The sequence below is a fragment of the Zootoca vivipara genome, chromosome 10, assembly GCF_965207765.1.
Source record: "Zootoca vivipara chromosome 10, rZooViv2.hap1.1, whole genome shotgun sequence".
In the NCBI taxonomy this organism is placed as follows: domain Eukaryota; kingdom Metazoa; phylum Chordata; class Lepidosauria; order Squamata; family Lacertidae; genus Zootoca; species Zootoca vivipara.
Genome location: NC_142593.1, coordinates 1209996 through 1233212, shown reverse-complemented (window position 1 = coordinate 1233212; position 23217 = coordinate 1209996). Strand labels below are relative to the sequence as shown.

The 23217-nt window shown below is 44.2% G+C and overlaps 2 protein-coding genes across 3 annotated transcripts in view; one reads left to right on the top strand and one right to left on the bottom strand.

The window, feature by feature from the left end:
* Positions 1–3685, bottom strand: part of LOC132592790 (uncharacterized) — a 31525-nt gene extending 27840 nt beyond the window's left edge. The window contains exons 1-2 of the mRNA XM_088653160.1: positions 3625–3685; positions 2335–2502 (exon numbers count right to left, since the gene is read on the bottom strand). Coding sequence (XP_088509286.1) covers positions 2335–2502; positions 3625–3685 — 229 coding nt within the window. The remainder of the gene's footprint in view (positions 1–2334; positions 2503–3624) is intronic.
* PGM5 (phosphoglucomutase 5) overlaps positions 3499–23217 on the top strand; it is an 86501-nt gene continuing 66782 nt past the window's right edge. Inside the window, exons 1-3 of one of the 2 annotated variants that reach the window (XM_035099518.3) lie at positions 3499–3944; positions 19128–19290; positions 22037–22183. In XM_035099518.3, coding sequence (XP_034955409.2) covers positions 3684–3944; positions 19128–19290; positions 22037–22183 — 571 coding nt within the window. In that variant the 5' untranslated portion in view covers positions 3499–3683. The remainder of the gene's footprint in view (positions 3945–19127; positions 19291–22036; positions 22184–23217) is intronic. The other variant, XM_088653104.1, reaches the window with a different exon arrangement.

The window sequence follows — 23217 nt, the reverse complement described above, 5'->3', positions numbered from 1 at the left end:
AAAACATGCTGATTCCCGGGCCATCCGTGGGCTGGATTTAGAAGGCAATTGGGCCGCATCCGGCCCCCGGGCCTTAGTTTGGGGACCCTGGCTTAACCCTTGCGGTGCCTGTGAGGCTGCTGGTTCACTTCCCCCTCTTTCCTGATCCCCTGCATTTACAGAGTCTAACATTTCCCTGCTGGGCTCTCCTACGGTATCTCCTCCTCTCCAGACACACAGTCCTCTGCTGCTTCTGGTTCTAACCAAAAGCTGTCTTCCATGTCAGAGGATTTTGAATGTACTGATTCTGCCCTGACACCCAGTCTATACATTCTTGATGCACGGTCCAGGGGGACCAATCCAGTGCTCCACTTGAACTGACAACACTCTGGAACTATTTCCTGCAACATATGGGGAAGAATGAATTTATCTTTGTGGGGAAGGATCTCAGTGATTAACATGAATGTATTGCCAAGAATGCTATTTTTATTCCAATCAATACCAGTGGTCAGAAAAGCTGAACACTTTAAGAAATGGCAAAAGGACATTTCTAAATTTATCTGCAGGGGCGAAAGCCCAGAATCTATATACAGTGGTGCCTCGCTAGACGAATTTAATTCGTTCCACGGCTCTTTTCTTATAACGAAAAATTCGTCTAGTGAATCCCATAGGAATGCATTGATTTTTTTAAAATTTTTATTTGCCCGCAGGAATGCATTAATTGAATTTCAATGCATTCCTATGGGAAACCGCGATTCACTAGACGAATTTTTCGTAGAACGAATTCATCTAGCGAGGCAACCTCCACTAGAAGAAACCTTTCGTTAAGCGGAAATTTCATTAAGCAGGGCATTCGTTAAGTGAGGCACCACTGTATATATAAATGTAAAAGGGGCTTGCACGCGTGTGTTGATCTTTCACCAGAACCGCTTGACCGATTACGTTCAAATTTTGACACAACGTCAAATGCAAATTTCTGAGTAACACCATGCCCATTGGGAAGACAGATGTGACACCTCCGCAATGTAAATCCCCCAAAACTTGGTCATTTGGAACCCTCAAATCACACAGCCAGGGAATCTGGGAAATAGAAGGCAGAGAGATTCTGCAACAGTGCCCTCTAGTGATGGCTACACTGGTACTACACCTAAGGTAGAAAAGCTTCACTCTCCACTTTACCTCGACTTGGCTATGCAGACTAGGCCGCTTTCAAGACTAGGCCGGAGGAGGGGGGCTTACCTGGGTGGGGGCTAGGGCAGAGGGGGCCAGATAGGTCATCACGGGGATGAGCCGGTGGTGGCAGGTACAGGGGGCGGGATAGGTAATGGACCGGAACAGAATCACAGAATCACAGAATCATAGAGTTGGAAGAGACTACAAGGGCCATCCAGTCCAACCCCCTGCAAGCCTTGTTTGCTTTGGCCCAGTTCTCTAATCTGTTAAGGTCATTTTGAAGCGTGATTCTGTCCTCTGGGGTATTAGCCACCCCTCCCAATTTGGTGTCATCTGCAAACTTGCAGGTGGGGGGAGTCACAGGGATACACCTGTTTAAACACGTGTAAAACAGGGGGACTCAGAAGGTGAGGGGGGTCTGAAGGGGGACTCTGAGGCTCCATTTAACAGACTGACCTACAGCAACGGGTGACAGGGCCAGCTAGTTAAATATAAACTAATAACAGATGCTAAAGAAAGTGGCGGATTCTCTCTACCAGACTTGAAATTATATTATGAAGTGTCCTGTCTCTGCTAGCTACGGGAATGGATAATAAAAAAATATGGATGTACTAGCTGGCCCTGCCATGCATTGCTGTGACTCAGGAGTGGGCTTTGGGAAAGAATTCTCAAGGTTTGAAAAAGAATTATTGGGGAACAATGAGAAACTATTACCAAATGTATAAGCTACTGTTAGAATGGATGAAGAAGTTAAAGCTGTAATGATACACTGGGCAAAATATGTGGGTAATAATATACAATTTAACTTATGGGAGAAGTTGTGGAATGAGGACTAAAAATTCACAGCTTGTTGTACACTGAAAGAAAACTATATTAAAATGATGTACCGTTGGCATTTGACTCCAGTAAGATTAGCAAAAATGTATAAAAAACACTTGCAACATGCTGGAAGTGTAAAGCTAAAGAAGGTACAGTACTTTCTACCACATGTGCTGGACATGTAAAACAGTAAAAGACATCTGGGAAATTATATATAATGAATTGAAAAAAAAATGTTTAAGATAACTTTTATCAAAAAACCAGAAGCCTTTTTACTAGGGTTTACCGGAGACGAAATCCCAAAAGATTTAAAAAGACTATTTACTGTATGTATAAGACAACAGCCGCAAGAATGCTACTCACCCAGAAGTGGAAGGAAGAGACAGTCCCAACCAAAGAAGAGTGGATAACCAAGATGATGGACTATGTCAAAATGGCAAAGATGACCAGGAAGATCAGACACCAAGATGCTAAAAGTTTTAGTCAAGAGTAGAAAAAAAACATAGAATATCTTAAAGACCACTGTAGATACTTAAAAACGTTAGCAGGACTTATAATGTACAGTGGAACCTCGGTTTATGAACACCTCGGTTTATGAATTTTCGGTTTATGAACGCCGCGGACCCATCTGGAACAGATTAATTCACTTTCCATTACTTTTAATGGGAAAGTTCGCTTCAGTTTATGAACGCTTCAGTTTATGAACAGAATTCCGGAACCAATTACACCCATGTTTCAGTTTATGAACGCTTCAGTTTAAGTACTTCGCGGACCCGTCTGGAACGGATTAATCCACTTTCCATTACTTTCAATGGAAAAGTTTGCTTCAGTTTATGAACGGTTACTCCGCGGACCGTCTGGAACGGATTAATCCACTTTCCATTAGTTTCAATGGGAAAGTTCGCTTCAGTTTATGAACGCTTCAGTTTATGAACAGACTTCCGGAACCAATTGTGTTCATAAACCGAGGTACCACTGTAATATGATTTAAGGTATAAGGTAATATGATTTAAGATACACTTATAATGTAATATGATTTAAGGTAAGAAAAAAAGTTGATAAAATGGATTAGAAAAACGTAATTAGATGTAATAGAAATAAGGAAAAATTGGAAACCAGGTGGGGGGTGGGGGGAAGTCCGAGGGATTTAAGTAATCCCAGAAGTGTACAAATTAAAAAATGATGTAAATGTATACGAATATTGTTTAAAAAATGAAAATAATTTTTTTTAAAGGAACTTGAAAATACAGTACATCCTTCTACCCAACCGATATAAATAAAAGTGGAGGTCATGTGAGTTAAGGTTTGGAAGGATGTGCTGCTTCTAGCCTGGAGCTGTTTTGTCGCTGACCCAAAGGGCAAGAGGAGAATCCCGCCTCGCGCCCCTGGAGAGCCGGCCGGCCGACGAGCTGACAGGGCGTGATCCCCGCCAACAAATGGGCTTCACCCACAGAGACGCCTCGCGTTCCATCCCTGGCCGCGGCTTCTCTTTCCGCGCTTCTGATTGGACGAGGCTGCTGCTCCCCCTCCGGTGTCCTTGTTCCGAAGCGGACAGTTGCTTTGCTGGAGCGGAGCAGCGTCTCTCTCTCTCTCTCTCCCTCCGCTTCCTCCCAGGGGCTCTGCTTGCGGCGCTTCGCCTGCCTGCCTGCCTGCCTGCCCGGGAGGCGCCCGGCCAGAGGAGAGGCAGGCGAGGCCGGGCTGCGGCGCGCGCCATGGAGGGCAGCCCCATCCCGGTGCTGACGGTGCCCACGGTCCCCTTTGAGGACCAGAAGCCGACGGGCGGCGGCGGCCTCCGGAGACCCACGGCCGTCTTCGAGAGTCAGCGCAACTACCTGCCCAACTTCGTGCAGAGCGTGCTGTCGTCCGTCGACCTCCGCGACCGCCAGGGCTGCACCATGGTGGTGGGCAGCGACGGCAGGTACTTCAGCCGGACGGCCGTCGAGCTGGTGGTGCAGATGGCGGCGGCCAACGGGGTAAGGGCGGCGGCGGCGGCGGCGGCGGCGGCACCGGCACCCGACCCACCCGGCGGGCCCCTCGCGCCCGACGCCCAACCAAGGGCGCCTCGGAGTCGGGGCAGCCTCGGCGCGGGCGGGCGGGCGGGCGGGCGGAGGGGCGGGAGCGCCCTGGGATAGATGGGATCTGGAGGAGTCGCTTGAGGAATGTGCAGCAGCGCCGCACTCAGAAATGGAAGGAAGCCTGTCCGGATTGAGGGGATCTGCTTTGGGCGTGGCGCGCTTGCTTCCTCCCCGAGGTGCCCCACACTTGGCTCCCCCGTTGCTCTCCCCACTCGCTGTCATATACTGTATGTGGAGTGAACTCTTGGGCGGTCTGCCTATTCAAAGACTTTCTCCACAGGGAACAATTGCAGGTTCCCAAAGGCACCTCCCCATTTATGCTCTTGAATCTATTTAGGAGTAAGAGGCAGGTGGAGAGACATAGGATTTGCAAATATTTGGAGTGCTTTTACAAAAGATTCTCAGCATTTTCGACATTTAAGAGGCACAGAAAGGTTCAGTATCCCAGGAGGAGATGTACCCTCATTTATTAATGCCCAACTTTAGATTTTGTCTCATCTCATCATCTTTTGGAATAGCATATTTGTGTTTGAGGCAGTCAAGTCTGTCTGACCCTGTGCCTGCTTCCAAAGAACAATGAAGACAGTGGAGTTACTGTAAGAAGGTGAATATAGCTCTGGTTTAGTTACAGGTAGGTCTGACGTAGTTACCGTGTTTCCCCTTTTTTAAGACACCGTCTTATAACTTTTTTTCCTCAAAAAAACACACGGTGGCTTATTTTCAGGGGGTGTCTTTTTTTTTAAGTGCTGGTACAACTGGGTCCCACTGGCTCAGGACACTCGGTGCTCTCTTCCGCGCACATTATAAACACCACACTCTAGCCTACTGTGCTATCCAGGTTTTACTGTCAACCAGGCTGGCAGCAGCTCTCCAGAATTTCAAACTTGGGGGTACCTGGGGGTTAAACCTGGGATCCTTCTGCTCCCCGGGCTCTCTCACGCCGGCCGAGGAATGAGGAGGGAGGCCGTGACCCGTCCCGCTCTGAGATGCTTGTGAGGGAAGCGCGAGGGGGACGAGGCTTGGGCCCATGCCCCTGGCGCGCGCGCGCGGCTGAATGACGAGCCGAAGCGGAACCTTTTCTCTGTGGGGGGGGGGGGAGACGCGCGCGCGCAAACACACACACACACACACACACACACACACACACACTGAGAGAGAGACACGCACAGGGAGAGAAAGAAAGAGACGCACGCACACACACACACACACAGAGAGAGACGCACGGGGAGAGAGAGAAAGAGACGCGCGCACACACACACAGAGAGAGACGGACGCACGGGGAGAGAAAGAAAGAGACGCGCACAAACACACACACAGAGAGACGCACGGGGGGGAGAGAGAGAGACGCGCGCACACACACACACACACACACACACACAGAGACGGACGCACAGGAAGAGAAAGAAAGAGACGCGCGCACACAGAGAGAGAGACGCACGGGGGAGAGAGAGAAAGAGACGCGCGCACACACACACAGAGAGAGAGACGGACGCACAGGGAGAGAAAGAAAGAGACGCGCGCACACACACACACACACAGAGAGAGACGCACGGGGAGAGAGAGAAAGAGACGCGCGCGCACACACACACACAGAGAGACGGATGCACGGGGAGAGAAAGAAAGAGACGCGCACAAACACACACACAGAGAGAGAGACGCACGGGGGAGAGAGAGAGAGACGCGCGCGCACACGCACACACACAGAGAGACGGACGCACAGGGAGAGAAAGAAAGAGACGCGCACACACACAGAGAGCGTGCGGCTGCAGCACACACAGAGAGCGTGCGGCTGCAGCGCTCACGAAGCAGCGCTGCACTTAGGGGAAGATGGCCAGGGAGGGGGGCTGCGGGGTCAAGGCAACGCGTGAAAGGGAGGGATGGCGAGGAAGAAGTGGGGAGTGAAGTGATCGGGGCTTTAACATGCCCGCACGCGCAAAAGGGAGGCTCGGAATGTGGAGATCGGTTCTGGCTGCTTCTCTTAAAGTGCCGCAAGTAACGAGCCTCTCTCTCTTTCCTCCTGCCGCTCGTGCCCTTGGTGCTTCGTGCGGCGCTGCTTCACGCTTTGTCAGCGCTGCAGCCGCCACCGCTTCTGGGCACCCACCCGACCCCGCAGGCTTCCTCCTCCTGCCGCGGCCGGCATTGCAGGAGCTGGGTCCTGCTGGCTGGTGCTCCGTGCGGCACTGCTGCACGCTTTATTGGCACTAAAGCAGCCACCGCCGCTTCCGGGCACTGACCCGACCCGGCAGGCTTCCTCCTCCTGTCGCGGCCGGCATGCTGGGTCCTGCTAGCTGGTGCGGAAGTATGGCTTATTTTCGGGGTATGTCTTATAGCTCTCAAATGGTTAAAAACCCTGCCATGGCTTACTTTCTGACTACGTATTAAAAAAGGGGAAACACGGTAAAACAAAATAAAAAAAGCCTTCCAGTAGCACCTTAGAGACGAACTAAGTTTGTTCTGGGTATAAGCTTTCGTGTGCATGCACACTTCTTCAGATACACTGAAACAGAAGTCACCAGACCCTTATGTATAGTCAGAGGGTGGGGTGGGGGGGGTGATGGGAATGGGCGATGGGCTGATAGGAGTGGTAAACCTGTTGATGACTGTTAATGACTGCAATTGGTCTTGCAGGAAAAATCATGGGGTGAGGTATTAAAGAAAGCTTTATCATGTATGATGAGTAATTCTTATCTCATTACCTATGACAAACTTCTTATCTCATACCTATGACAAACTTAGTTGGTCTCTAAGGTGCTACTGGAAGGATTTTTTTATTTTGTTATAGCTCGGGTTTTGTTCCACTCTGATGGTGTCTGATATATTTAACTTAGATTGCAGTAGTTTGGCTGCTTTTTTATGCTAGAGAGAAATATGTAAATATTTAGACTATTTAAAGGGCAACGCCTAGCCCTAGCACATATATTTGCCACTAGGGATAAAAGCTGGATTTGGTGGTACACCTTTTCGGAGTGGGAAATTTAAGAGAATATCATCTAAAGAGCTCTGGACCATATTTGTTGTTGTTGTTGTTGTTGTTGTTGTTGTGACCATGTGTTACCAGTACATGGTTTTTGTTTGGCACAAGCTAGCTCAGGAGTTTTACAATTCCTGTGCAGTTAACAAAAATAGAGCCTGATGTTGATGTGTTCCTGTGAGAGAATGTGACATTCCTACAGTTAGAGATGGCTCTCGGCACTCTGGTACCAACAAAAGCATTAAAAAGTATTATAATTTACCCCTTTGTCTGGATGTTGTTTTGAATGGTTGATTACCTCATGTTGATTCTATGCCAAAGTCTCCACATTCCCAATGACTTCAGCTTTGCGAGATGGTTGTTCACTGTCAAAAATTCCCTTTCTTCTGTGCTTCTATTAGAAAGTAGCCCAGACTTTGTAAAAGCAACACATAACATTGACCTAACCAGACACTGGGTCCTGTGTTTTGGTTTATAAGGTATAATTGGACTTTCTGGGCTCAGTAGACCTAATCTGAAGTTACGGTAGTATAGGGAGGTAGTCTTTTGCAGAGGGCAAAGAGCAAAAAGGGCACAATGGGAATCAAAAGGTAGGATAAGTGAAGGAAGGAAGGTTACTGGCCCCTGAGAGAGTTTCCATGGACCATTTGGAGACCCACTGTGAAGAGTTTTTGAGGCACTTCAGTGGTTAAGTTGCTCAGCTCTGTTGTAATCTTGATGCCATAATTGGTGCAGAATATGTCCAATGCTGTGTCTAGAAAGGTTTTGTGGGGTCAATTTCAGTTGATGTGACCTGAGGATAGTGTAAGGGTGCTTGCAGCGATATATCAGACCACACAGAATCATAGATTCTTTTGTCCTTTCCCTTGTGATTAATAAAATCTTGCTGGCAGGGGATGGATCCAGGGTGTGGTGAACGCATCATGATGCAATGAAGTGGTGCCCCCTGCTTTGAGAGAGGCAGTGATGTGACCACATCTAAAGAAACCCAGCATTGGACCCCCTCATCTGCAATAGTTATCAACCTTTTCTCAAAATGGTGATTGAGAGGCTTGTGACAGAGCAGCTGCAGGCATTATTGGATGTAACTCATTGTCTAGCCCAGGGGTCAGCAAACTTTTTCAGCAGGGGGCCGGTCCACTGTCCCTCAGACCTTGTGGGGGGCCGGACTATATTTTGAAGGGGGGGGGGAGAACAAAATCCAATGCCCCACAAATAACCCAGAGATGCATTTTAAATAAAATGAGGATAATGAGGATTACAACATTAAACTTTATAAAATTCAACTGGCTGCCAAACATCATAGTTTTTTCATCTGACATTGCTAAAATCAGATCCTTTCAAACTATTCCTTCTGCTAAAATTTTAAGCCAAATTCTGTTTGTTTTCTACCGAGCACAATTCAAAGAGTTGGTGCTAACCTTTAAAGCCCTAAACGGCCTCGGTCCTATATACCTGGAGGAGCGTCTCCACCCCCATCGTTCTGCCCGGACACTGAAATCCAGCGCCGGGGGCCTTCTGGTGGTTCCCTCACTGCGAGAAGCAAAGCTACAGGGAACCAGGCAGAGGGCCTTTTCGGTAGTGGCGCCCGCCCTGTGGAACGCCCTCCCATCGGAGGTCAAGGAGATAAACAACTACAGTACCTGACATTTAGAAAACACCTAAGGCAGCCCTGTTTAGGGAAGCTTTTAATCTGTGATATTTTAATGTCTTTTGCTATTTGTTGGAAGCTGCCCAGAGTGGTGGAGGAAACCCAGCCAGATGGGTGGGGTATAAATAATAATAAATACTGTAACAACAACAACAACAGGAACAACAGGAACAACAACAACAGGAACAACAATAAGAATAATAACAATAATAATAACAATAATAATAATAATTGATTATTGCAATCATGAGCGTTTCTTACTCCCTAGTTCCTTCTTTTTAATTCCTCTTCCATAATAGGCTTTTATCTTTAAAAAGTTCATGTTGTTCCTGCTTATCCCTTTTCTCTAATTTTTTCTCTGCTTCTGCAGCTTTGCATCTTGCGTTTGAATAATCTGGAACTAACACCAAATATGTGTGATCTCTACATGCTCCTGTCCCAAGAGGAGAGGTTTTGTCCCTGACTTCATGCTGAATATTTGAAATGCAGCATTGTGGGATAGTATCATAGAATCATAGAGTTGGAAGAGCCCACAAGGGCCATCAAGTCCAACCCCCTGCCAAGCAGGAAAAACCATCAAAGCATTCTTGACATATGCCTGTCAAGCCTCCACTTAAAGACCTCCAAAGAAGGAGATTCCACCACACTTCTTGGCAGCAAATTCCACTGTTGAACAGCTCTTACTGTCAGGAAGTTCTTCCTAATGTTTAGGTGGAATCTTCTTTCTTGTAGTTTTAATCCATTGCTCCGTGTCCGCTTCTCTGGAGCAGCAGAAAACAACCTTTCACCCTCCTCTATATGACATCCTTTTATATATTTGAACATGGCTATCATATCACCCCTTAACCTTCTCTTCTCCAGGCTAAACATACCCAGCTCCCTAAGCCGTTCCTCATAAGGCATCATTTCCAAGCCTTTGACCATTTTGGTTGCCCTCCTCTGGACACGTTCCAGCTTGTCAGTATCCTTCTTGAAATGTGGTGCCCAGAACTGGACACAGTACTCCAGGTGAGGTCTGACCAGAGCAGAATACAGTGGTACTATTACTTCCCTTGATCTAGATGCTATACTCCTATTGATGCAGCCCAGATATGCATTGGCTTTTTTAGCTGCTGCATCACACTGTTGACTCATGTCAAGTTTGTGGTCTACCAAGACTCCTAGATCCTTTTCACATGTACTGCTCTCAAGCCTGGTGTCTCCCATCCTGTATTTTTGCCTTTCATTTTTTTTTGCCCAAGTGTAGTACTTTACATTTCTCCTTGTTAAAATTCATCTTGTTTGCTTTGGCCCAGTTGTCTAATCTGTTAAGGTCATTCTGAAGTGTGATTCTGTCCTCTGGGGTGTTAGCCACCCCTCCCAATTTGGTGTCATCTGCAAACTTGCTCAGGATGCCCTCAAGCCCATCATCCGAGTCATTGATAAAGATGTTGAATAAGACTGGGCCCAAGACAGAACCCTGTGGCACCCCACTAGTCACTTTTCTCCAGGATGAGGAGGAGCCCCTTTGGGTTCGGTGAGTCAGCCAGTTACAAATCCACTGAATGGTAGCATTGTCTAGCCCGCATTTTACCAGCTTCTTTACAGGAATATCATGGGGCACCTTGTCAAAGGCCTTGCTGAAATCAAGATAGGCTAAATACACAGCGTTCCCTTCATCTACCAGGCTTGTAATTTTGTCAAAAAATGAGATCAGATTAGTCTGATGTGACTTATTTTTCAGAAACCCATGCTGACTTTTAGTGATCACAGCGTTCCTTTCTAGGTGCTCACAGACCATTTGCTTAATGATCTGCTCTAGAATCTTTCCTGGTATTGATGTCAGGCTGACTGGGTGGTAATTGTTTGGGTCCTCTCTTTCCCCCTTTTTGAAAATAGGGACAACATTTGCCCTCCTCCAGTCTGCTGGGACTTTGCCTGTTCTCCAGGAATTCTCAAATATTATTGCCAGTGGTTCTGAAATCACCTCTGCCAGTTCTTTTAATACTCTTGGATGTAGTTCATCTGGTCCTGGAGAATACATCTAAACTAGCCAAGTATTCTTGTACTACCTCCTTACTTGTTCTGGGCTGTGTTTCCCCTGCTGAATTATCTGCTCCATATTCTTCAGGTCAGCGTTGTTTTCTTTTTTTGGAGAAGACTGAGGCAAAGAAGGCATTGAGGAGTTCTGCCCTTCCTCTGTCCCCTGTTCGCATTTCACCATCTTCTCTTCTAAATGACCCCACTGTTTCCTTGTTCTTCCTTTTGCTACCGACATACCCATAAAAGCCCATTTTGTTGCTTTTAACTTCTCTAGAAACCCTGAGTTCATTCTGTGCTTTAGCTTTTCTGACTTTGTCTCTACACGTGCTGGCTATTTGTTTGAATTCCTCTCTGCTGATTTCCCCCCTTTTCCATTTTTGGTACATATCCCTTTTAAATCTTAACTCAGTTAAAAGTTCTTTAGATAGCCACCCTGGCTTCTTTAGGCACCTTCCATGTTTCTGTCTCATTGGTATTGCCTGAAGTTGTGCTTTTAATATCTCCCTTTTAACAAACTCCCAACCATCATGAACTCCCTTCCCTTTTAGTATTACTGTCCATGGGATTTCACCCAGCATTTCCCTAACTTTTCTGACGTCGGTTTTCTTAAAGTCTAGAATTTGAGTCTTAGTATGCTTGGTTGCTCCTTTCCGCTGAACAATAAACTCCAGAAGAGCATGGTCACTCCCACCTAATGAGCCTGCCACTTCTACCCCACTAACCAGGTCTTCACTATTGGTTAGGACCAGATCTAAAATGGCTGATCCTCTTGTCCTTCTCCCACTTTCTTTTTTTTTAAAATGAATTTATTGAAGATTTTCCAACACACACATACAGAAATACAAAACATACAGACACACACACTTACCCATTACAAAAATTACAAGAAAAAAAATACAAAAAAGAGGAAAAAAATGCAAGGAAAAAAAATGCAAAAAGCACAAAAACAAATATAAAACAAAAAATTATCAAGAAACAATATCTCTAAATCTTAATCAACACCTTTTGGACTCCCTCTACCTCCCCCCCTTGGGTCCCTAATTGAATATTATTTAGACAGTATTCATTGTACTTATGCCAATTTTACATATTCTTTTCTCAAATCTCTATTCTTATTTCTAACCCCAAATCCTATACTTCTAAGTCCCTTTCTACATTCTATAACTTTTTCCCTTCTGTCTATAATTTTTATTAACAACCAATCATCATTCTAATATTAATTCTTAAATCATAAATTGTTACAAACCATTATAACATTGCTCCCCCTCCCCCCCTGGTCCAGGTATTCCAGAAGATTGTAGCGAAAGTCCATATAGCATACCAGTGTCAGGCCATTTCAATCGTCCCTCTCTAACCACATTTAAAATCTATTAACCCACTCCCACCCTTTCCCACAGGTTCCACCAAATCCTTTCCTCCCACTTCTGCCGTTTCCCACCTGTACTTTTCTGTCTACCTTCCCAGGGGGCACCCTGCCCTCCCTCTCTCACTAGGAGGACAGGAGCCCTCTCTGGTTCATCTTTGAGGAGATTTTGAGACCAGTCCTTTTTCTGTTCCACATCTCTCACTTGTGGAACATACTGCCCTTCTTCTTCTTCTTCCTCTTCCTGTTGTGTCAATTCTTCTTGTATCATTAAATTGTTCAGTGTTGGTGCTTTCTTTATATCCTCCACCTCCAGTCTTTCCCCTTCTGTATTAATTCTTCTTTCCGTGCTGCTTTCTCTGTTCACCTCTGTTGATTGTTCTTTATGGTCCAGCAACGAAGCGCATTCCCGCAATAAATTGGTGTAAACATTCAGTCCTTTTTTTATGTCACGCAGCTCTGCGAATATTCTTTGCCAAAATTGTTCTTTTCCAGCTGCTGGGTCTGAAGCCATCTTGCCTGTGCTATTCCCGTGGGAAACCCACCAGCCCCACTGCAGGAAATGGCGGAGGGGTTATTCCAAAACATTGTACTCCATTTTTGCCCGATCTGGTTATTTTGTCCTCAGTCCAATCACTTGTAAAAAGTTTGTAATTTCCAAACCTCAAAGTCAAACGCCGAAGCCTCCGGATCCCTGGACCCGGCTTCAAAGGGCTCAAAGTCCAATTGTTAATAAATTAGTTGTTTCCTTCTCTTCCCGACAGGGGATCTGTTTACTGTGTCACAGTCTCACAATTAGGAGAGGTCGACTTCCTTTTTTAACCTCATCCGTGGCCAAATCTTTCAAATTTTTTAACTCTTCTTATAATCTTTTACTCACGGTTTCCAAATTAATGTCCTTTGTTGCGAAAGAATCCGCTGCGTTCTGCCGCCGGCACGAAGCTTCGCTGCTGCGAGGGTAACGATGGAGCTTAAGATGGCCCCCGCGACTACCACCCCGCTCTTCCCGGGGCTCTCCTCGAGCTTACCGGCGAGTAGGGGAGTCGGGATCTGGGCACTGCAAAGCACTTCGTCCCCATAAAGCTCAATATGGGGCTCTTTTGGGCAGCCGCGGCGCTTTCGCGGCTTCCCCCCCCCCTCGCAGAGCCGGGCTGTCTCAGAGCTTGAAACAGACCCCGCCGATCGGCGTTAGCAGTAGACCGGAAGTCCCTCCTTCTCCCACTTTCTGGACAATGAAATTGTCTGCAAGGCCAGTGAGGAATCTGTTCGACCTTATGCTCTTGGCTGAGTTTGACATCCAACAAATATCAGGATAGTTGAAATCCACCATTACTACTATCTCACTTCCTTTTGAATGCTTGGCCATCAATTCCAGGATGTGAAACACAAGAGCAGTCAAGTAGAAGAAAAATAAGAAGAGTTTGGATTTGATATCCCGCTTTATCACTACCCAAAGGAGTCTCAAAGCAGCTAACCATCTCCTTTCCCTTCTTCCCCCACTACGAACACTCTGTGAGGTGAGTGAGGCTGAGAGACTTCAGAGAAGTGTGACTAGCCCAAGGTCACCCAGCAGCTGCATGTGGAGGAGCAGACAGCAAACTTTTTCAGCAGGGGGACAGCAAACTTTTTCTTAACCAGGGGACAGCAAACTTTTCCACCGTCCCTCAGACCTTGTGGGGGGCCGGACTATATTCTGGGGGAAAAATGAACGAATTCCTATGCCCCACAAATAACCCAGAGATGCATTTTAAATAAAAAGACACATTCTACTCATGTAAAAACACCAGGCAGGCCCCACAAATAACCCAGAGATGCATTTTAAATAAAAGGACATATCCTACTCATGTAAAAACACCAGGCAGGCCCCACAAATAACCCAGAGATGCATTTTAAATAAAAGGACACATCCTACTCATGTAAAAACATGCTGATTCCCGGACCGTCCGCGGGCCAGATTTAGAAGGCGATTGGGCCGCATCCGGCCCCCGGGCCTTAGTTTGGGGACCCCTGTCTTAACCACTACACCACACTGTCATAAAAAGGGGATGTCTGAACAAGCCAGTTGAAACTTCCTGTTTCTCCTAGGCTTGGGCAGACTTCCTCTGCATATGACTAGAGGTGGGTGTGACCTCACCTGCCCAGGTAACAAAAGAGCAGGACTGGTCAGCCATCTCTCTCTCTCTGAGACTACATTTGTCAAAGAAGCAACATCTGCTTAGCCTAAGATGTAGTACTTTACATTTCTCCCTGTTAAAATTCATCTTGTTTGCTTTGGCCCAGTTGTCTAATCTGTTAAGGTCATTTTGAAGTGTGATCCTGACCTCTGGGGTATTAGCCACCCCTCCCAATTTGGTGTCATCTGCAAACTTGCTCAGGATGCCCTCAAGACCATCATCCAAGTCAGGGCCGTCTCAACCATGTCGGGTGCCCCGTGCCACCCAGCCTACCCCTAGAGCCGGCCCTGATCCAAGTCATTGATAAAGATGTTGAATAAGACTGGGCCCAAGACAGAACCCTGTGGCACCCCACTAGTCACTTTTCTCCAGGATGAAGAGGAGGCATTGATGAGCACCCTTTGGGTTTAGTCAGTCAGCCAGTTACAAATCCACTAAATGGTAGCATTGTCTAGCCCACATTTTACCAGCATCTTTACAAGAATATCATGGGGCACCTTGTCAAAGGCCTTGCTGAAATCAAGATGGGCTAGGTTCAAACAGGTCATAATGTGGATTTAAAACCGGTTTTGGACAATAAGGTAAAGGGGCCTCTGACCATCAGGTCCAGTCGTGTCCGACTCTGGGGTTGCGGCGCTCATCTCGCTCTATAGGCCGAGGGAGCTGGTGTTTGTCTGCAGACAGCTTCCGGGTCATGTGGCCAGCATGACAAAGCCACTTCTGGCAAACCAGAGCAGCGCACGGAAATGCCGTTTACCTTTCCGCTGGAGTGGTCCCTATTTATCTACTTGCACTTTGATGTGCTTTCGAACTGCTAGGTGGGCAGGAGCTGGGACCGAGCAACGGGAGCTCACCCCATCACGGGGATTCGAACCGCCGACCTTCTGATCAGCAAGCCCTAGACTCTGTGGTTTAACCCACAGCGCCACCTGGGTCCCCAATATATTGATGTATTTCCCAGCCCTAGTGGCTGGTTGGAACAGCTGAGGATGAGGGACAGAAGGATGTCATAGGGTCTGGGACTGGGGAACAGAGATGGAAAAATGACAGTACTTCCCTCCTGCCCCCGCCTGGATTCAGCTCCTGCAGTTGGAATAGCAGGACTCCCATTTCTCCCAGGGAAATGAGTGCAGCATTGGGATCCAGGGGAGTGAGTGTCAGCAACCCCTAGGAGCAGAGGAAGCAGGGTCAGGATCAGCCTGTTCACCCAGGACCTTGTGATCCTCCCATTGTAGGGGACAGACACATCCTGCCTAATGCAGTGCCTTTAAAAGCATATGGGGGTGCCTGCCAACTCATTGGAACAACTCAGTTGCTCCATGCAGTTCTGAACTTCTTGCCCCATTCTTGGACTTCTTGAACAAGGCAACTGCTTCTAGCCTGGCTGGCCCCACCTTTTCTGTCATCTAACCAGAATTTTTCCTCAAAAAAACACACTATGACTTATTTTCAGGGGATGTCTTATTTTCCCCCTCCTCCTCCTGCCGCGGCCGGCATTGCTGCTGTGCCTATCACTATGTCTTATTTTCAGAGTATGGCTTATATTCCTTGAATACTTAAAAATCCTGCCACGGCTTATTTTATGGCTACGGCTTATTTTTGGAGAAACAGGGGTAGCAGCTGCTGGGACTTCTACCTCTTGCTGCCTCCCTTTTTTGCCTTCAATAATCTCCCCCAACAAATGGTTTACATTTAAGACTTTCTTCTTTAATCCTCTTCCACTGAGTTTACACATAACCTCAGATAAATGTTCAAGGGACTCTGAAGTTATTTCTATATTAAGCAAAAACAATGGGTAAATAAAGCTTTGAAATTATAGCTTTCTTAGTTGGTTTCTGCTTAACACCAATATTTGTTGTTGTAAGAATGGGTTGAACAGCCACAATTCACACTACTTTTGGCAAGTGCAACCTACCAGGCCAAAGTGTTCTGAAGTGCACTGTACCTCTGGCCTTTATTTTTAACACAGAAACCTGACTCGGGGGAAGCTGCAGGTCTGAGCAATCAGTCATCTCTTTAATCAAGCTGAAAGGCCACCGTGAAAGGCAGTTGCTGTCTGTTCTCTCTCATGCCAACTGGAGATCTAAGCATACAGTTGAATCCACGTGTTTCAGATTCTTGCATCTCAATGGAGACTTCCAGATTTCCATTCATTGCTACCTGTATACTTCCATGTAGTTGAAAAGTTAACGGGGGTCTAACCAGGACTCCTGGGTTGCCAATCTAGCCATACAGAGTTTGGCTGCACATTTTTTTGTGCATACCACATGGGATAGATAGTGTTGTTGCGTCATTGACCAGGATAGCTGACAGCAGATTTTTCTTAATAATGTCAGGCTCTTAGTTTAATATCTGTAGTTTGGAGTGCTACATAAACTGATAAATGGCTGTACATTAAAGAGTGCATTGATGGGATCTAAGAAAGGATGTAAATTGTTGCAATTTAATTTACTGGTACATTTTTGTAATGATAGTTTGATTTTAGTAGTATTTCTTCTTTAAAACACCATTTAAGATTGGAAGACCACTCAATGACACAAAATTTCAGGCCAGTTCTAAAATTAGCAGCTTTGGGTGGCCCAGATAAGCACTACAATGTGGGCACTAACCTCATACAAGGGTGAGGGCCCTTCAGATGTTGAAGAAATTCGTAAACGCCTGCCAATTTTTTCTATTCGTAAGTAGAATATTTCGTATGTAGAGTTATTCGTTGTGGCGTGCCTTATTAAGAAGAAGGTTGAGCAAGTAAGGGGTTAAGTTTTGGAACCTTAGAACCCTCAGGGGCAGGTGCCGTTATGGTATAAAAACCCCTCCCTAGTGGCAGTTAGTTCAGTTGGAGTTGGGGAATTGTGGAAGGGAGGTGGAGGTGTCAGTGAGAGAGAGAGAGAGCTGTGGAAGATTAGTCAGAGAGCTAGGTGGATTATTGGGGGGAATGAACAGACAGGATAGCAGATCAATATGAAACTTGTTGCACTGTTTAATTAGAGGTTTTAGCGGTATAGGCCGGTAAATAACTTAGTGGGTATAGGCCGGTATAGGCTATAACAGTTATAAGTTTATTTACGATATTATTCATTCAGTAACCACACGCTTCTGTACAAACAAATAAACCAAACTTGTTTCTTAAAGAACATCCTGGTCTGTGTTATCTAAAGATAGTAGCAAGTATCCAGCTGGCAGCCTGAGGGAAACTGCAGCTGCGGATACAAAGTGTCATTGGTGCAGTATCCATTGATCGTGAAACATCCAGTGGTGCTGTACAAGTCCAGGGCAAGGCAGGTACCATTGGTAGAGGTACCATTGTATAACAGACTTCCTTTCTCACGCTCTCTCTCCGACACCCACATGATACACAAATCACAGTAATCCTCGCTGGAGCAGCTCGGGTATATAAAAATCCCAACAATGGCATGCTTTAAACCATATTATGGTGTTATGGCTGAGTGGGGATTTGGACTCTGACTTCCTGTTTGATATGAAAAATGGTCCATCAAGACTTTGGGTCTTCTGGATCCTTAATAAAATGACCTTGTACAAGTTGGTGAATTAGGAAAGCTTTATTACGCTTGCAAGTGGCTGGTTACACAAAGTGTTAGAGGGGGCACACAGAACCAGGAAATTACGCAAGTATTTAAAGTCTCGAAGTTCATTCTCCCCCTCCCTTACAGAAAAGGAATGGAAAGTCCCCAGCATATCATGTTTGTTTAATTAACAATAACATCCTATTTCCCTTACTAATCATTGTACAAATATGGTCACAAGCCCCCCTAGATAACTTTATTGACATATCAGCAGAACATTTTTATTGCAGACCACAAGCTGTCCTAATTTCTATGCTCCTAACCACTGTATGTTGAATTCAAGCCACTTCCTTATCTGATGAAGACAAGTGTTTAACCAAGAGGCATAGCACTGTATGTTTGTTTAACCAACAGGCATGGATGCGTGCATAGATACGTGTTCATGTTCCAACCGCTACATCATGTGTAAAGTTCACCTTGTGGTTAGGCATCTGGTTTTTTTTTAAGCAAATAAAGCATCGATAATTGCTAATGCTAAGGTAAAGAATTGCTTTTAGAAGCATCTTCAAAAATGGCCAAGCTATAGATTACTGAAATGAGTACACTCAAATAAATGTTTGAATAAGTTGAATAAAAACATCTTATTTTATAAGCAATGAAGAGGCAATGATATAGTTGACACCTCTGACACTTCCCAGATTTGCTGATGCCCCCTGGCTCTTGCATCACATCATTCTAGACAATGCTAGGTTGCAATTACTCTTTTCTAGTTAACATACCTTTTAATCTTATAATTTAGGACATGATTCTCAATCTGCACATTTTCTGATTTCAATTTTGTAAAAATGTTCATACAATTATATTTACTATATAATAATATAATATATCTACAAAGGTTATAATATGCAGAATGATCTCCTCACTGAAGTTATGTCGCATCCCAACATTATATTCTTTTAGATTCCAGGGTTTAAAAAAATACAATTTTTGCTGCACTTTTAGAAGCTGATAGTTTGGAAATCATTTTTATGATTCTGTTAATTAAGTAACATGAGAATCATTTTAATACTGTATTGCTGTTCATTAAGTCTTATGACAAAGATCAATGACAAAGCGCATAGAAGCCTATTGCACCCCTTTTCCTGCAACTTGTTGCTCGTATTACTTTAATTTTGTTAGCTGCCCTGTGACTATTTTTGGTGAAGGCTAATACAGAAATCTTTTAATTAATACATATTTTAAATAAAATAATTCGTATACTGAACTTATAGATGGCACTGTTTCTTCATTATGTTTGTTTGGTATCATTGAGCATCACTCAGCAACTCAACCCCATGCCAACAAAATGTGATCTTGTTCTTTTTATCTGGCTCTTCTAGATTGGAAGATTGGTTATTGGTCAGAATGGCATCTTATCCACCCCTGCTGTTTCTTGCATTATCAGAAAGATAAAAGCAGCCGGTGGGATTATTCTAACTGCTAGTCACTGCCCTGGAGGACCTGGAGGAGAATTTGGAGTTAAGTTTAATGTTGCCAATGGAGGTATGTAATTTTAAGATTTATGTTATCAATTGTTTTTAAGAAAGCAGATTGAAACTAAACTTTTATACTTGTCTAAAAATTCAAAAATACTGTTCTATATTTTTCTAAGCTGTCTAAGATTTTAATAGATTCAGTTATTTTAGTGGGTTGTACCCTAGAGAAACCAACAGGTGCTCAGTGATAAAATGTCATGGAGGCTTTGCCAACTTCGTTTTAGATATTTTATACATGCCAGCACACTTAGTCTTATATTTTGCACAATCTGGTGTCTTTTGAAACTTACTAGTATGAAGTCTCATTTTTATATACACAGAAGTCCTTTGGATGGTCACCCTACTTGGTCATGCAGAGTGTTGTGCAAGCCCATAGAAAATTGTATGACATTTATTTATCAAACATATACCCTTCTTTTTCAGTTCAGTTCAGTTTCATGTAGTCCTGAATATGAGTGCATATTCTCATTTGCATCAATAGAAACATCCATTTCATTCCATAGGGCTCAGATCGACTTTGCTTTGCCAGCCAATATATGCCTGCATGTCAGTTCAGTGTATGAGAGGCTTCGTGTGCATGTGGCTTTATCTCACTGAATTGGGGTCAAAGCTTCTTTGAATGCACTTGTGTTTTCTTCTCTTTTAGTTCCATGTGGAAAATTAACTATTATTCACTGGGACATCAAATTCAAAGGGCTTAATTACATTTCTTAGGAGATCAAAGGCCAGAGACTTAGCCTGTTGATCCATTAGAATTCAAGACAATGATAAAAGGAAGCATTCTGCAGGCTACAAACATCTACAATATAACTTTCATGTACAGTGGTACCTCTGGTTAAGAACTTAATTCGGACTTCTGGTCTACCGCCATCGCTGAACGGCAAGGAAACCTCGAGCTCTGATGTTCTTGGCGCTGTGAAGGAGGGGGGAGCCGCGAGAGTGCCGCAGACCCCCAGAAGAACCCCATATTGAGCTTTCTGGGGTCGTGGGGACTCAGCTGCTCCCAGACGCGTATCTTCCGCTCCCTGGTAAGCTCTTTTTAAGAGCCCCGAGAGCAAGCAGAGTGGAGACGTGGGTGCCTTTAGAGTTGATTCGCTACCTTTGCAGGGTGAAGCTCCAAGCCAGCAGCCTGTTGTGTGGTGGATTTTTCCTAAATTAAAAAGATCTGAACATACTGGACACCGTGAGTAAAAGATTCTAAATTATTAAATTAGAAATTGGACCACGGAAAGGATTTAAAAGTAAAGAAAGTCGGTTCTTTCTGCTGTGCTAAAAACGAAAGTAAGACAAGCGGTTACAGCCGGAAACGGACTTTAATAAAATAAAACCTCCAAATCTAGACCTGTAGGATCCCCCCCAAGGACAGGGCAAGTGGAGGAAAGCATTTTTGGACAATTAGCCCTGAAAATTTAGGAAATTGAACTGCTTAAAACATCACTTTTCCCGCTGTGAACGGGGTCCCAGGGGCTCTGCTAGCCAATGACGTCACAACTGTGACATCACAACTGAACTGTTGAGCTGCTGAACTCTCGTTTCCTATTTAGACCCTTTGAAGTCTGCAAAAGCAGTCTGAGCTGCTGGAAAGAATATTTAAACTAATATTGGACAACATATAAGCCTCTTCTTTAGAATTAGAGAATCTGAAGCAAAAATTACTGCTGTAAACCCTAAGCTTAAGGCAGTATAGGATTGTTGACTGTTATTGGAAAGCTGCATTGCTCACCAGAAGCTTCTTGGAATAGTTAGAGAGGAAATACCCAAAAAAGATACTACTTTTTTTTTGCATGCCACAACAGCAGCAATAATTTTGTTGGCTAAGAATTGGAAGAGTGAAGGTCTACCAACAGTTGATGAATGGCAAATGAAGATGACTGAATTTATGGAACTGGCTGAGTTGACCGGGAAACTCCGTGACCAGGGAGAAGAGTCAATGGAAGAAGATTGGAAGGAATTGAAAGTGTATATAAGGAATAATTGCAATATTGGAAATGTTTGATATTGGTTTGGAAGTACATAGAGATTGTAGAGGAGGTTATGTTAAGGTATTATAGTATTTTAGAATTTAGGGATTTAATTATGAAATGCAATGTATGTAGAGTTAAGATAAGATGATCGGAATTATGATATAGAAATTACTAAGGATGAGATACAATGAAACGCAGTGAGGAGGGATACGAGGAAGTAAAAAATGTTAAGACAGATTGAATGATAAATATGAGGTTTTTTGTCATTTTTTAAAAATCATGTTTTGTATTTTGTATTTTGTGTGTGCTACGTTTTTGTATTGTTTGTGATTTTGTGTTTCATGTTTTTATGTATTTTTCAGTTTTACAAAATCAATAAATATCAATGGGGGGGGGGAGAGAGAACTTAATTCATTCCAGAGGTCCGTTCTGAACCTGAAACTGTTCTTAATCTGAAGCACCACTTTAGCTAATGGGGCCTCCTGCTGCCGCCGGGCCACCACACCGCGATTTCTGTTCTCATCCTGAAGCAAAGTTCTTAACCTGAGGTACTATTTCTGGGTTAGCGGAGTTTGTAACCTGAAATGTTTGTAACCTGAAGCGTTTGTAACCCGAGGAACCACTGTACTGTATGTGTTACACTATTTTAAGCTTGCATTGTATCTCAGTTTAACAATATATCAAATCTATACTCTGATCCCGAGCATATTTACTCCAGCAGTTTTTCTGAGTGTGTTCAAACTCCCTATACTGTTCTGACTTTATAAATGTATGCATTTATACTTCCAGGACCAGCTCCTGATGCTGTTTCTGACAAAATCTACCAGATCAGCAAAACCCTTGAAGAATATGCTATTTGTTCGGACCTGAGAATTGACTTATCTCGGCTAGGAAGACAAGAATTTGATTTGGAGAACAAATTCAAGCCTTTCCGTGGTATTGTATTCTTTGTCATAGCTTTGGTCTCCATGTTGTCATGAGAATATGATGTCTCCCAGCTGTTCAGCTCTTGCAATGAACTTAGATTGTCCCTTCCAATCTTTAGGAGGGCTTTCCCCCTATGATCATTTGAGGGTTTTAGGAAATCTTTGATACACCTTATTATGCCATTTTGGAGCTGATGTTTCTCAGGCTATGATTGACATCCAGCCCAGCCCTGTAACTCACTGTATTTCCTTAAATTGTATTCTTATTTCATGTTAGCTTCTAGAACTTTATTTCTCCAGGCATATTCATTTTTAGCTTCTACTTGCTGAGCTTTAAACTTTAGCTTTACATTCTGATTCCTTCATTTCATTCTACTCAGTTTTGATTATGGTAGGTTTTTGTTTTTATTACTTTAGGTTTCTAAATCAATTGTTTGTTTGCTTTTAAAACAACTGCTATTTTTATTTGTTGTTGCTGTTATTATACTACTAGACTATTCCCAAATTCCATGCTTTTTAACTTGTTTTGTTCTATTTATATATTCTTCTATTTTAAATAGTGGGCAACAATTTTTGAAAAGGGAGCATAGACATTTCTAAAAGATATAAATACGATCCAGCCAGAATTAAACACCAAATCCAATTTAATATGATGACATGAACATGTGCTTAACTTCACTATGGAAATCAACAGGACAGCAGTGATAAATGTTGGCTGCGCTAATTATAAATAAATGATTTTTTGCTGGAACATGGGTGTCTCTTCATCTCTAATTCCATCCTAGACAATATGACTGCCCAATTTACCCTTGCCTGTGGTCCTATCTCTTGGGTATCCTCCTTGATTATGGCACCTTGCTTAGCCTTTACTTCTCAAGTAGGATTTTTGCTTACTCCTAGCATATCAAGAATATTGACAATAAGAGGCACCTGACACCACCCCACAATAACAGGAGTATTTTGGGGGCACTTGGCTGCTCTATTTGCCTGAGGCATTGCAGAGGCATTAGGCCCCAAAGTTTCTGTGCCATCTATTTTCAGTTG